Source organism: Barbus barbus (assembly GCF_936440315.1).
Source record: "Barbus barbus genome assembly, chromosome: 31".
Lineage (NCBI taxonomy): Eukaryota > Metazoa > Chordata > Actinopteri > Cypriniformes > Cyprinidae > Barbus > Barbus barbus.
The window spans coordinates 25,252,050-25,264,530 of NC_136759.1; the positions used below are offsets into that span (position 1 = coordinate 25,252,050).

A 12,481-nucleotide genomic window follows, 5' to 3' on the forward strand; every position below is an offset into this window, starting at 1 on the left:
TTACACTGCTAAATAAATATGAGGGCCAAATTCCCTTATATCATTCATCCCAATGAGAAAAAAAAAAGAAAAAAACCTTAAAAAGTATATAGTTCTGATATGCAGCAACAGATTGTTGAGCTTCACAAAATATGGTCAAGAAAACAGACAACAAAATAGAAAGTAAAAAAAAAAAATGAATCAACAGATGTTACAAATCTGCCTACAGTATATTGTCTGTGTCTATACTATCTTAATGCAATGGGAGATAGTTTGAGTGGCCAAAGACCCTCCAAGGACCACAAATGAATAATTGCAGAGAAGAGTTGAGTCTTGGGGTCAGAAACCCTTATAATGGGCCTTGGTTGGATTTTCCAACCGAACAATGATCCAAAAGGACCATCACAATCAACACAAAAAATGGGTGTATTTTGGATCTGAAATTTACTGCTGTGAATGTTGGTTTAGAAAAAAAGTGACCCAAGTATTGGGAATCCTAGTGATTGTATTATTAATAATAATAATAATACCACCACCATTGCATATTTTTTTTTCATTACAGACATGATCAAAATTTCGAAGCTCATGTGGAAGCTTGCTAACATCACCTAGTGGGTTCCCTGGTTGACAACCACTGATTTAATCCACTTGTGGACTGCTTGCCAACATTATTTGGTCATTATCCTACTGACTAAGTAATCAGTGGTGCCAAAATATTGTACAGGTTTTAAAGACTGTTGTGCTTTGCTAGATTCCTTGAGGAGTAACAACACATCACAAATACAACAATTTATTTCTAGAGGGGTATACATATACACATAAGGAATGTTACACTGCAAATAAATATTTCACTTGAAACAATAATGCAGAAAGAAAGAAAAAAACGTGCTTATACACATTACACTTAAGAAATGGTTCTTCCTTTGGTTTTCCAAACCTATCATTCATTAAAATAACAAAAAAAACAGGTACACTGTATTTGACGCTCTCGACCAGTGAGGTCAACTAAAATATTAGTTTATTACTCTTTGAAACACTAAAGAATTTCACATTTCTTTTTATGCAGTTATATTATCGCATTTGGAAAAGCTGAACTCCATACTAAAACCTAAACCATGAAACAACTGCCAAAGTAATTAGTTTTGTTTTTGCAAAGGAATAAGTGCTTGAGAACTGATGGGAAATAAAATTGTCAAACGGTACAGCCACCAGCATTTCTATTCTGGGGTCCGTTCTTCATATGCTGCTAACTTGGGTTAGCTAGATTTGATTGTTGATGATTTAGCTTGATCTTGGATTGGTTGGTTCTTCAAAGCTCATCCTGGAGTTGCTTTAACAGCTTTAATGCTTCAAAGATAAAATTACAACATTGACTATCATGTAAAACAAATTAAAATAAAAACACTGCACATTTCATTTTATAAGTATTCTAACATTTATTTTGTTCGCTTGGCTGTTTCCTTATAAAGGTCCTTAGTTTGTCAAGTTTTGTGTCAGGTGTCTATTTTAATTATATGATTGGCCTTGCTGTCTTGCCACCAGCCAATCGGTGCACTGTTGATCACGGTTACGAGTATCGATACATCAGCCCTTTTCCTGGGAACATAGGGCCATTTCTCAAACAGAAGGCTGCGCTGCAGCCTCCGGAGGTCGCCTTTGTAGGCTGCATACATCATCAAGCCTGGTTTATTTCAGTTAACTGAACATTACATTCCTGAGTCATAAGCATATTACACCAATTTACGCTTAACTAAGAATAATGGTCAGATTTATCATTTTTAATATTCTAAAATATGATCTATATGTATGCAGCCTACAACTGCAACCTCCGGAGGATGCAGCCTTCCGTTTGAGAAACGGCCTAGAACGTGCAGTAATCTTAGACAACTTAATCCAGATATTTTAATCAAATCCGCAAATTCGTTTGAAGAACCAAATTAGCCAGAGATCAATTATCACAATTACAAAATCTGGCATCTTTCAAATAATCTCAGATCTATTAAACAAGGTATGAAGAACAGACCCCTGGTGTTTTTTCTTGTGGGTGTTTAAGTAACCAAATTGCTAAAGAGTGAATGATTATCTTCCTTCTGGTCTCTAGCTATTGGTAGAATGCAATGCAATGCCTTGCTTGTCTTATATACACACTAAATCAAAGATTCAGTGTGCAAACAACCCACAAAGTCAAATATGCCCATCAAACATGCTTAAAAAAAAAATACATTGACTCTTCCATTCATTAACCTGTGCGTATCCAGCGTGACAAAGCCAGCAGAAATCCAGGGAGCACCAAGGTGCTGTCCTGCCTGCCTACTGATTATCAATGCATATAACACTACATAAAGGGTGCGAGCATCAACAGAGATAGATATATAAATATAAAATGGACACAGGTTCAAGAGAGCACAACAAATACACATGCTCATAGAGCTTTAAAAAGGTAGCAGCAGCAGCTCTCAGCAAACAGAATAACGAAAAAGAATGAGCAGACCATGTCTAGCATATTGTCTATGATATTGAAATCTGTACACCAGCAAACATCGAACCATAGCAAGTGAGCCTAACAGCAGAAGTTATGGTGGTAATGAGACACTCTTGAAAAATGTTACACAAAATCTCAAAGCTGTGAGGTTTTCTTTCTTTGAGCAAGACATTCAATTGCAAAAGAACAAAATGATCATGACAATATTTTTTGTCATATGAATGCTTATTCATTTGTGGTTTATATGTTTACTTTTTTTTGTTGTTTGAGAACCATAAGGGGATTTTTCTTTAAATCATTTCACAGAGATGAAGCAACACTAACAGAACGGTTTACTGACAGGCCTTTGGGACCGGTTTTACACAAGATGCCCATGAAGACAATGATCTTACCACTATTTAAATTAAGCTACACTGATCTGCGAAGCAGGTTGTTCTTGTCAGGCTCTAGAAATTCTTCAACTAGAGCAGCAGTCACTTTTCTTAACTCCTCCTCCAGACTGGAGATATCACTGCAAAAAAAATAAAAATACAATTGAAAAACACACAAAAAAGAAACCAATTTACCATTGTGTGTCTTCTATTTTCAAAAGCAGAGAAAATTAGTGTGCATAAAAATACGGTGGCCTCAAAATACATCTGATCAATTCAAATTTCTGGTTTCTCAGAACCAGTGTCAATCTTCTGAACCATTTTTGCAATGATGTTTAATGAACTGAACACAAAAGTAGCGAATGCATGTTCAACAATATCATTAATTTGAGAACTTAGAAGATACAAACCGTTCTCCTGGTGCTGCGCAGAATTCTGTGTAATACTTGATCTTTGGCTCAGTCCCGCTGGTCCTAAGTGTTGCAACAATGGCATTCTGAAATGTGAATGTGACCATTTGGCTATTTTTTGACAATGGAAGGACCTAAAGGAGATATTAAAAGAACATTTATTCCAGTAAAACTGTTTGACATTGACTTAAAATCAAGAAATATAGAACTGCTTTGACATACGCATTTTTTGTCAGGCTGACTGCTGTCATAACCAGTGGTCACATCTCTGATGTGTGTGATGCAGTAGTCTCCACATGATTCTGGGTAAACACCTGGACCCCCAAAATTGCGCAGACGGCTAAATATTCTATGAATAGTTGGTGGGTCATTGCAGATGACATAGGATGTTCTGGAAATGTGATAGCCATATCTGGGGTACGACAGTGAAGCAAACAATCAACACGTACTGTACGATCAAAGTAAAATGTGAATGCAATGGTATAGTATACACCTAATAGAATTTAGATTGGATTATCAGACACTTAAAGAAAAAAAAAAAAAGTAGCAGAAGAGATACATTTCATAGATGTTGATTAGTTGTTGGTTCAAGGAAAGGTTTTTGGTGTGTAGATAAGCAGCCATCTCAGCCACAACAGCTGCTGTACTGACTCCATCCTTATCAAGAACCATGTTCCCACACAAAAACCCTGGCATCAAAATAAAGACGAAGACACAACATTAGCATTCTTCTACACATGCTTTTACACTCAAATTGATAAATACAAACCCTTTTGAACTTCAACACAATACAACACTAATTGTGTGATGCATTCTGTGAACAGTCTGATGGTGACAAAATTTGGGTGAACCATCTAAACTATCTGACTATATTTACAGAATAAACAGGGCTGTTGGCATAGTTTGAACGCAGATAAATGCACTTACCAATGGATTCTTCAAAGGAAAAAATGACCTCCTTTCCTGTTTTTGTTAATTCATGGATTCTATTTCCAATCCATTTGAAGCCAGGCAATGTTTCCTAGGATGAAGGGGAGCAAAGTAAAAATACCAGAGTTCAGTAAGAAGTAAACTATTAAGCAGTGGCTTTGCATTCGGTTTAGCAAACAAAAATTATCTCGTCTTTATTTAGACCATAGTAATAACTCAAATTGAGTGCTTTGTTATTCTTACATATAGACTAAGACTCAAAATACCTTAAGACTTGAACTAACCTCAAAATGAAAGCCTTCTATGCGTGCAAAGGCTTTAAGTATTTTGGAAGAAACGGCGGTGGCCAGCATGTATACTCTCTCAGTATCTGCTGGGTCAGGGTTTGCTTCCTTCCAGTTAAACAACATCCACCAGCCGAGCAATGCAGCCAACTCATTTCCCGTGAACACTTTCCAACCACAACTGCCCATAAAACCATAGGACACAAGTTATACACAACTTGATTCACTCATGAAGTACTGTGCAGATGCTACATTTTACAGCTGAGGGTTTGAATGAACATAACATCACCTACTTGTCATTCTTGTGGGGCTTGCATGTAGCTGCCCAGCCATAGAAACTCATTTCCCACCACAGTTTTTGCAAGGATATTAAATGGCAGTGGGAGTGTGGAACTATTCAGCTGTGGAATCAGAGTTGATGAACATAAGGTAACCTACTTGTCATTCTGCTCTGCAACAGCCAAGCGATCAGCATCAGGGTCTGTGGCCACAACAATGCGGGCCTTTTCTCTCTCAGCCAAACGAAGAGACAGCTCCTAAAACAAAGTCAGTGCAACACAAGTCAATGGTTATGTCTGCAAGATGAATTAGTACAGTATTACTTTTTCCTCCACTGCACCATAAACAAGGGGGTTATATAAATACTAGGGGTGTCCTTGAATAAGGATTTTCAGTCGAATCGGAAATGTCGAATCATGTTTGGGGGCGGGGCAAAATACATTACTAAGAGTCAAGTCAGACATTCGGCAGTCATCACGTGAACATCTGTAAAGGACGCCTCGCAGATACAAACGGGGTAAATAATGTTTTGTGTATTGATTAAAAGATAGTGAACATTAAACGTCAGCGAAACCCTTATAAGACTTCATAACATTTGTTACAATAGTGCTCTCGTTTTTGCACGATGACGACAAAAATCATAATTGTCGATTATTCCCATGAGATTGTAATTGCGATTATTAATAATGATTATTTTGAACAGATTTATGCCATTGTTTGAAGCTGCATGCCATACTTTTATATACAATATATATTTAAAAAAAGGCTGAAAACACTCTTCCTGAACTTTTATTGGTTTTCTATAGCATTGAGCCTCAAATATCTACTATACATTGGTTTGGTTTCTTCTTTATACAAAAAAGGTAAAATTATGCATGGTACAATAATGTTATACTAAAAAAAGAAAAAAAAAAAGTGTTTACTAAACCTATATTTCATTTACAATTAAACAGACAAAATTTCAAATTACAGTAACATTTTACAGTATAATTTATATGCAGTGCTCCAGACTAACATTCGAGATCAGTGGCACCAGCACCTGATTTGGTAACTGAACATGTAATATTAAGTTTTGTCTCTTAGAAATGCACATTAACAGGAGCTTGAGTTCAGAGTAGCAGGAGCTTGAGTTGGGATGCAGATGCACATTTGACAGTACCATTGTGAAAACTGTAACAGACTCATCTTTTATACATAACCAAAAGTACAGCACCTCATTACCATGGTAAAAAAGTAGCCTAACTGTATGGTTTCTATGGTGTTTGCATTGACTGAATGTCTTTAGGCTACTGTTTTTCAATTACAAATCCACATCAAATAGAATAATTAACAAAATGTAATTATATTCCATTACTCCTTTAACAGACTTAGTATATTAATATAATAATACTCAATGGTACGGTGGCAGAAAAGTAGGATATTAATATTGTTACCGTTAGTGCTACTACAGTAAAACTATGGTAAATGTGGGTGATTTGTGGATTGAAACGTCTTCTATCTGGATCGTTGTTGCACTGTTTCTGCATCAGTGCTGATGAGAATAACAGCTCTGATCTATTTGGCTTTAAACTAGTTTAAGTTAAAGAGACGTGATTTGTCCTGGAGAACTCTGCGCTGAACTCGAGTGCTTCTTACTGGATTTCACAGCGTTGTTTAGTGATTGTAACTAGTTACTGTAATAAACTCGTACGCTCCAAGCTTGCGCTGCTCTGTTTTCTTTTGAGGCGAGCGGATAAAAGGTCGGTGTGGCGCACGGTTCAAACGAGTATCGCTATTTTGTTCCGCTTTTGACACGTTTGGTGTTTAACATTTCTATCATGCACAACAGAGTGGATAAAAGACATTGTTTAACTGATAGTCGTCAGTGTGTTTGAGTTTGTTAAACCCCGCGCTGCAAACACCTCTTAAGCACACAGAATAATGCAAGTGGGCATTTTTAATTGATTATTTATTTTTGTAATCGCGGCTTTGAACAATTATGTAATCGTGGCATCCATAATCGTAATTAGAAATTCGATTAATTGTGCAGCCCTACTCTCGTTATACCATTATGTATATGACAGTTATTAATGTTCTGCATTTCTCTTTTGAGCTGCGCGCGCTGAAGTTGACCAGGAGAATTAAGCATATAATAGCAGGTTTTTAAATCTATGGGATTTAACTCATTTGTCTCATACAGAATATTCTTCGTTATTTATACAACATAACGTTAATATTACGACTTATAGGCTATCTGCACAAAATGCCCTGAATGCACATGAACGTGTCTGCGCGGCTCTGAATGAACTCCTTGTGGAAGCGTTCTTCACCCAACAAAGTGCAGAAGTACGGCAACTCTAAAAATTCACGTTTTATTATAATATTATGTATATGACAATCCCAGTCATAGTTATTATTATTGTTGTTTGTCCTGCTCGAGCTGCGCACTGAAGAGATAGTCACCGTAGTAATACAATGAAGTGCTTTATCTCGTATAAGATGAATTTGGTTGAGCTGTGCTACAATAAAGAATATATACGCAATATATATAAACCGGCCAAAATGTTTTGAAATCACTTACACCTAGGGCTGCATGATTAATCACATGCTATTGTCATGCGCATCTTGTCAGTACAGCCGGTTCTTTGATTAGCGGTAAGTCTCCATCACCTGCTTTCAGATGGCGCATCATTTAAAACACTGCAGTTCACTGATAAGCCACGCGCAAAAAAAAAAAGCTGATCATTCTCATGCCCTACTTATACCCCACCTGATCGAAAAAAAAAAATCCAGTCTTTCACTCTGCCTGTGTCAGTTTGAGTCTTGTTAAAGATTTAAATCCCTACCGCCAAGATGCTCCTCTGTCGGTCACATATTATGGAAAGTGAAACGTAAATCTATAGGGGTGGTTGGATTTATTCACGCACATTAAAATATTTATTTAAAGCTTCTTTCTTTTCAGATTCTTATTTACAGCATCATCATAATAGGCCTTATATTAATTTACTGGGAGAAAACCGGTAGTTCTGTGAGAAATCAGACATTTGAGCACCCCCATATAGCCAAAATGGCATGATCATAACACCTCTGCGAATATTCGACTGAGATTGGGAGTCGAATGAGGCTCCTCCTATCGAATCATCAACTATTTGGGGTCACCCCAAATAAATACACTGATACAGTCCTCTGTTTGCAGTTGTAACAAATTTTGGGGAAAGCCTTTTCAGAAGAGTGAAAGCTGAGTGTTTCTGAGGGAATTTTTGCCCATTCATCCAGTAGAACATTTGTAAGGCCAGATATTAATGTTGGGCGAGAAGGCCAGGCTCACAATCTCCGTTCCAGTTCATCCCAAAGATGTGCAATGCAGTTGAAGTCACTGCTCTGTGTTGGCTAATTTTCTCCACACTAAACCCATGCAACCATGTCTTTATGGGCCGTGCTGAAACAGAAAAGGACTTTTTCCAAACTCTTCCTACAGAGTTGGAAGCATAGCATTGTCCAAAATGTGTTGGTATGCTGAAGCATTTAGACTTCCCTTCACTGGAGTTAAGGGGCTGAGCACACCCCTGAAAAACAGCCTCATGCTATTATCCCTCCTCCACCAAACTTTACAGTTGGCAAAAGGCAGTCAGGCATGTAATGTTCTCCTAGCATTTGCCAAACCCAGACTCGCCAATCAGAATGAACAAGTTTCCACTGCTCCAGTGTCCAGTGAAGGCGTGCATTACGCCACTCCATCTGATGCTTGGTATTATACTTGAGGCGCTTGCAAGCTCCCACCACAGTTTTTGTGCAGATATTAACGGCAGTGGACATTTGGAGTTCTTCAGCTGTGGAATCAGTGTTAGCGACTTTTAAGCACCATGCACCTCAGCACTCAGTGATCTTCTTTATGACTTCAAGCTCCATGGCTTGCTTCATGCTCATGGTCTTCTGCTTCATGCAGAACGCTGCTGCCAGAATTCTGACAAGAACCAAAAAATCTGAGCATATCACACCAGTCCTCAGGTCCTTACACTGGCTTCCAGTTATATTTAGGATTGATTTTAAAAGTACTTTTACTAATTTATAAAATCACTCAATGACCTAGGACCTAAATACATTGCAGATATGCTCACTGAATATAAACCGAACAGACCACTCAGATCATTGTGATAGAGTCCGTTAGAAATACCAAGGGTTCACACAAAACAAGGGGACTTTTAGCTATTATGCCGCCCGCAGTTGGAATCAGCTTCCAGAATGGATCAGATGTGCTAAAACATTAGCCATATTTAAATCCAGACTCAAAACTCATCTGTTTAGCTGTGCATTTACTGAATGAGCACTGTGCTATGTCGGAACTGATTGCACTGTATTTTATGTATAATCATGTTCTATTCTTAGCGGTTTTAATTAATTTTAAATCATTTTTACAAGTTTTTAAATTCCTCGTTTATTTTGATGTGATTATATTTTTATGATCATTTTACTTCCTTTTATGTAAAGCACTTTGAATTACCATTGAGGATGAAATGTGCTATATAAATAAACTTGCCTTGCCTTCATGACTTATTCAACAGTCAACTGTTGCTAAATGCTTCCACTTTCCAATAATATCACTTACAGTTGACTGTTGAATATCTAGCAGGGATGAAATTTCATGAATTGACTTGTTGCAAAGGTGACATCCAATCACAGCACCACGTTTGAATTCACAGTTCTTTAGGACATCTTATTTTTCTTTCACACGTTTGTAAATGTAGACTGCTTTGCGGTGTGCAGAAATTGTATTCTGTATGTGTATACATATATAAACACACACACAGACGAAGGAAGAAAAAGAGAAAAAGAAAAGTCTTACCAAAACGGATTCTCCTTCCTCTGGGTTAGGACAACTGACAGTGGAAAAATCTGGATCTGGATCTTTCTGTTCTGGAACAGGGATGGGAGGTGGAAAGCCAAACTGCTGAAAGGCTCTCTGGACATAGTTGTGACCAACACCATGGAAAGATGAGTGCACAAACTTCAGGGGAGACTTTACATTAAGCTCTCTGCAATGAGGAGGGAAGAAAAAAAAAAAAAAATGTTGTTATACTGTGTAATAATGTATTTGGATATTGTGAAATGTTTACAAATAAGTATATCATATTGAGGAAAAATATACAAGTAAACCTCTATTAGTAATTATTTTAAAAAGCCCAATATACACTCTTAAAAAGAAAGTTTCGGGGGTTTTTTTTGGTCAGGATGAATGGTTTCACAAGGAATATAAATTGCACAAAAATTATTTGTAATAGACAAAAGGTTTTCTAGATTATAAAAAGCCAATTTTGTACATTTTAAAGTTAAATTATTCAACCTAATGCACTTTGACAGTTAAGATCATGGGTAGGACCTCTTAATTTTGAACTAATAAAAAGAGGGTTGAATCCCTGACTTCAAATCACTGACTTTTTTTCTGACTTAGGTTTTCTTTGTAGTATACGGTCTCAGTATAAATTACATTCACACTGGTATTTTAGGATCCCAAACAAATTATAATATAATACTAATAACAACAATGACAGTAATAGCCATATATTGTAAAACAATTGCACTTTATAATAAATGAAATTAAATATTTCAAAAGGTACATTGTTTTTGTTTAACACTACAGTAGGGAAATCACAAAACTTCTTTCCTAATTCCTACACTTGAAAAAAGATATTTTGAACTCGGACTGGATTTAAACCGCTAGCTGTCAGCAATTCATACTGCACTTTTAGGCTTTTATTTTGACAGACATGGCAGGAGAGCTTTTTTTTTTTAAGAAGAAAAATCGAGCTTCATTGAAAAAAATGCATCTCACTACAAATCTATTGAAATGCTACAATCATTTGCCGTGAAAAAGCATAACTGATGGTCATTGCGGTCCCAAATGCGCGCTAAACTAACATAAATAAGTGCATACATAAGTTGACTGCATTCATTCACTGAACGGAGCCGTTCTGAGGCACGGAAAACACCAGATCATGAGCTGATCGCCTCAACAATGTGTGCGCTTCGCTTTGAAGCATGCAGCAAAAACTGATGTAGATGAAAACTTGACGAAGGGATTAAGCCATATTGTGCTTTCGGTTTTAGTTCATTTGACAACCATTGTGCCCAAAACACAACTTTAAAGACCTTTTACGTCAGAATAAGAAGTTTAAAGCTGTTGTCCGTAAGTTTTGCCTCTTTGTCGCCATCTCTGTTTGAAAACCTGGAATTGCAGCTGTGCGGAATTATCTAGCTTGCGTGGGTTGTGAGAGGCACGGCTGCAGCACGGATGAATCAAATGTTCTGAAGAGTATGTGTGGCAGTCACCGCACCGGATATTTACTGTACTTTGCAATCACAGATTCTAGCCTACGTCTTGGAATATATGACCCAAATAAGAATTTTCACCGGATATTGTGAATCAAGTAACAAGTCTGCCATGTTTTTTCTGACCAAGTGAGGAAAAAAACATTACAATAAATTGCGCTACCAATGGTGATTTAATCTAAATATCGTTTAGCTCATATCACATCATACCCTGCAAAGTATTATTGTTATACTTTATTCTCAAATTATTAATGTTAACATCAGCATTGCGTGACTGAGTATAGTGTGTATTTGCGTGTAGATTTCAATTTCTGTACAGTCTAATATCTAATTGTCATACCATTCAAATTTCATATTAAGAAATTTTTTAACCCAAAAAGCAAACTATGCTCCCTTCGAACTGGTTTTCTTTAAAATACAAATCCTGTATAATCCGAGGCTATCTGTAATCAGAAGCACATTTAAAACTGGAATATAATATAATTTCATTCACATGTTTCATAAACACAATCCTTTCTGGATTACATTATGCCATCAAAGTGATAGATTTAATTATTCTAGCTGCTGTGAGAAAAGGCTATAAATGATCCACCACCTGCAGGATCCTCACATGTGATAGCCTAGTAGCCGGGACAACTTCTTTATGTTTGCAGACGTGACGTAATGACGCAGTGCCACTCTTGAATTTCCTGCGAAAACCTACCTGTACCACTCAAATTAGAAAACAGTATTATAAGCTTACTGCTTTGAATCAGGCTAAAGTAAGGCGATAGTTTTGAACTCTGGCTTGTTATGTACTTGCTCAAATATGGATTTCGGATCCTTTTTAACCAAAAAAAAAAAATAAAAATAAAAAATAAGTTACAGACTTGCAGCTTTAAATATATTTTAAAGGGGTCATATAATGTTGCTAAAAAGAACATTATTTTGTGCATTTGGTGTAATGCAATGCGTTTATGCTGTTTAAGGTTCAAAAAAACATTATTTTCCACACTCTACATTATTGTTGCTCCTCTATGCCCCGCCTTTCTGAAACGTGTCGATTTTTACAAAGCTCATCGTTCCGAGAAGCGAGGCATGCTCTGATTGGCCAGCTACTCAATGCGTTATGATTGGCCGAATACCTCAAGCGTGAGACAGAAATGTTATGCCCCCTTACCATATTGTGATGCTGTGTCCCGGCGTGACTACACAAAAACAATAAAACCCATTTTAAACAAGGTTGTTGCATCCAGTGGGGACATAATTACAGATTATAATGATTTATACTGTTTTTTTACGCATCGCGTTGTAAACATTACCATGTCTACATTTGTGATGCAACAAGCACTACTCTACACTGCTCAAAACTCTCATTTGAATAGTCCTCCATAAAATGCGCTGCACACACTCTGGGTTGAACTGTTCTGGAACAGTGTTTTAAATACAACTTAACCACTG

General features: G+C 36.9%; 1 protein-coding gene across 1 annotated transcript in view; it reads right to left on the minus strand.

Annotated features, from left to right (window-relative positions):
• Positions 1–754: 754 nt before the first annotated feature.
• The window catches only part of pgm2l1 (phosphoglucomutase 2-like 1), a 33,331-nt gene continuing 21,604 nt past the window's right edge, over positions 755–12,481 (minus strand). Inside the window, exons 8-15 of the mRNA XM_079388019.1 lie at positions 9,558–9,747; positions 4,895–4,992; positions 4,457–4,637; positions 4,170–4,263; positions 3,802–3,931; positions 3,465–3,654; positions 3,243–3,376; positions 755–2,972 (exon numbers count right to left, since the gene is read on the minus strand). Of these exons, the coding sequence (XP_079244145.1) occupies positions 2,870–2,972; positions 3,243–3,376; positions 3,465–3,654; positions 3,802–3,931; positions 4,170–4,263; positions 4,457–4,637; positions 4,895–4,992; positions 9,558–9,747 (1,120 nt within the window). The 3' untranslated portion in view covers positions 755–2,869. The remainder of the gene's footprint in view (positions 2,973–3,242; positions 3,377–3,464; positions 3,655–3,801; positions 3,932–4,169; positions 4,264–4,456; positions 4,638–4,894; positions 4,993–9,557; positions 9,748–12,481) is intronic.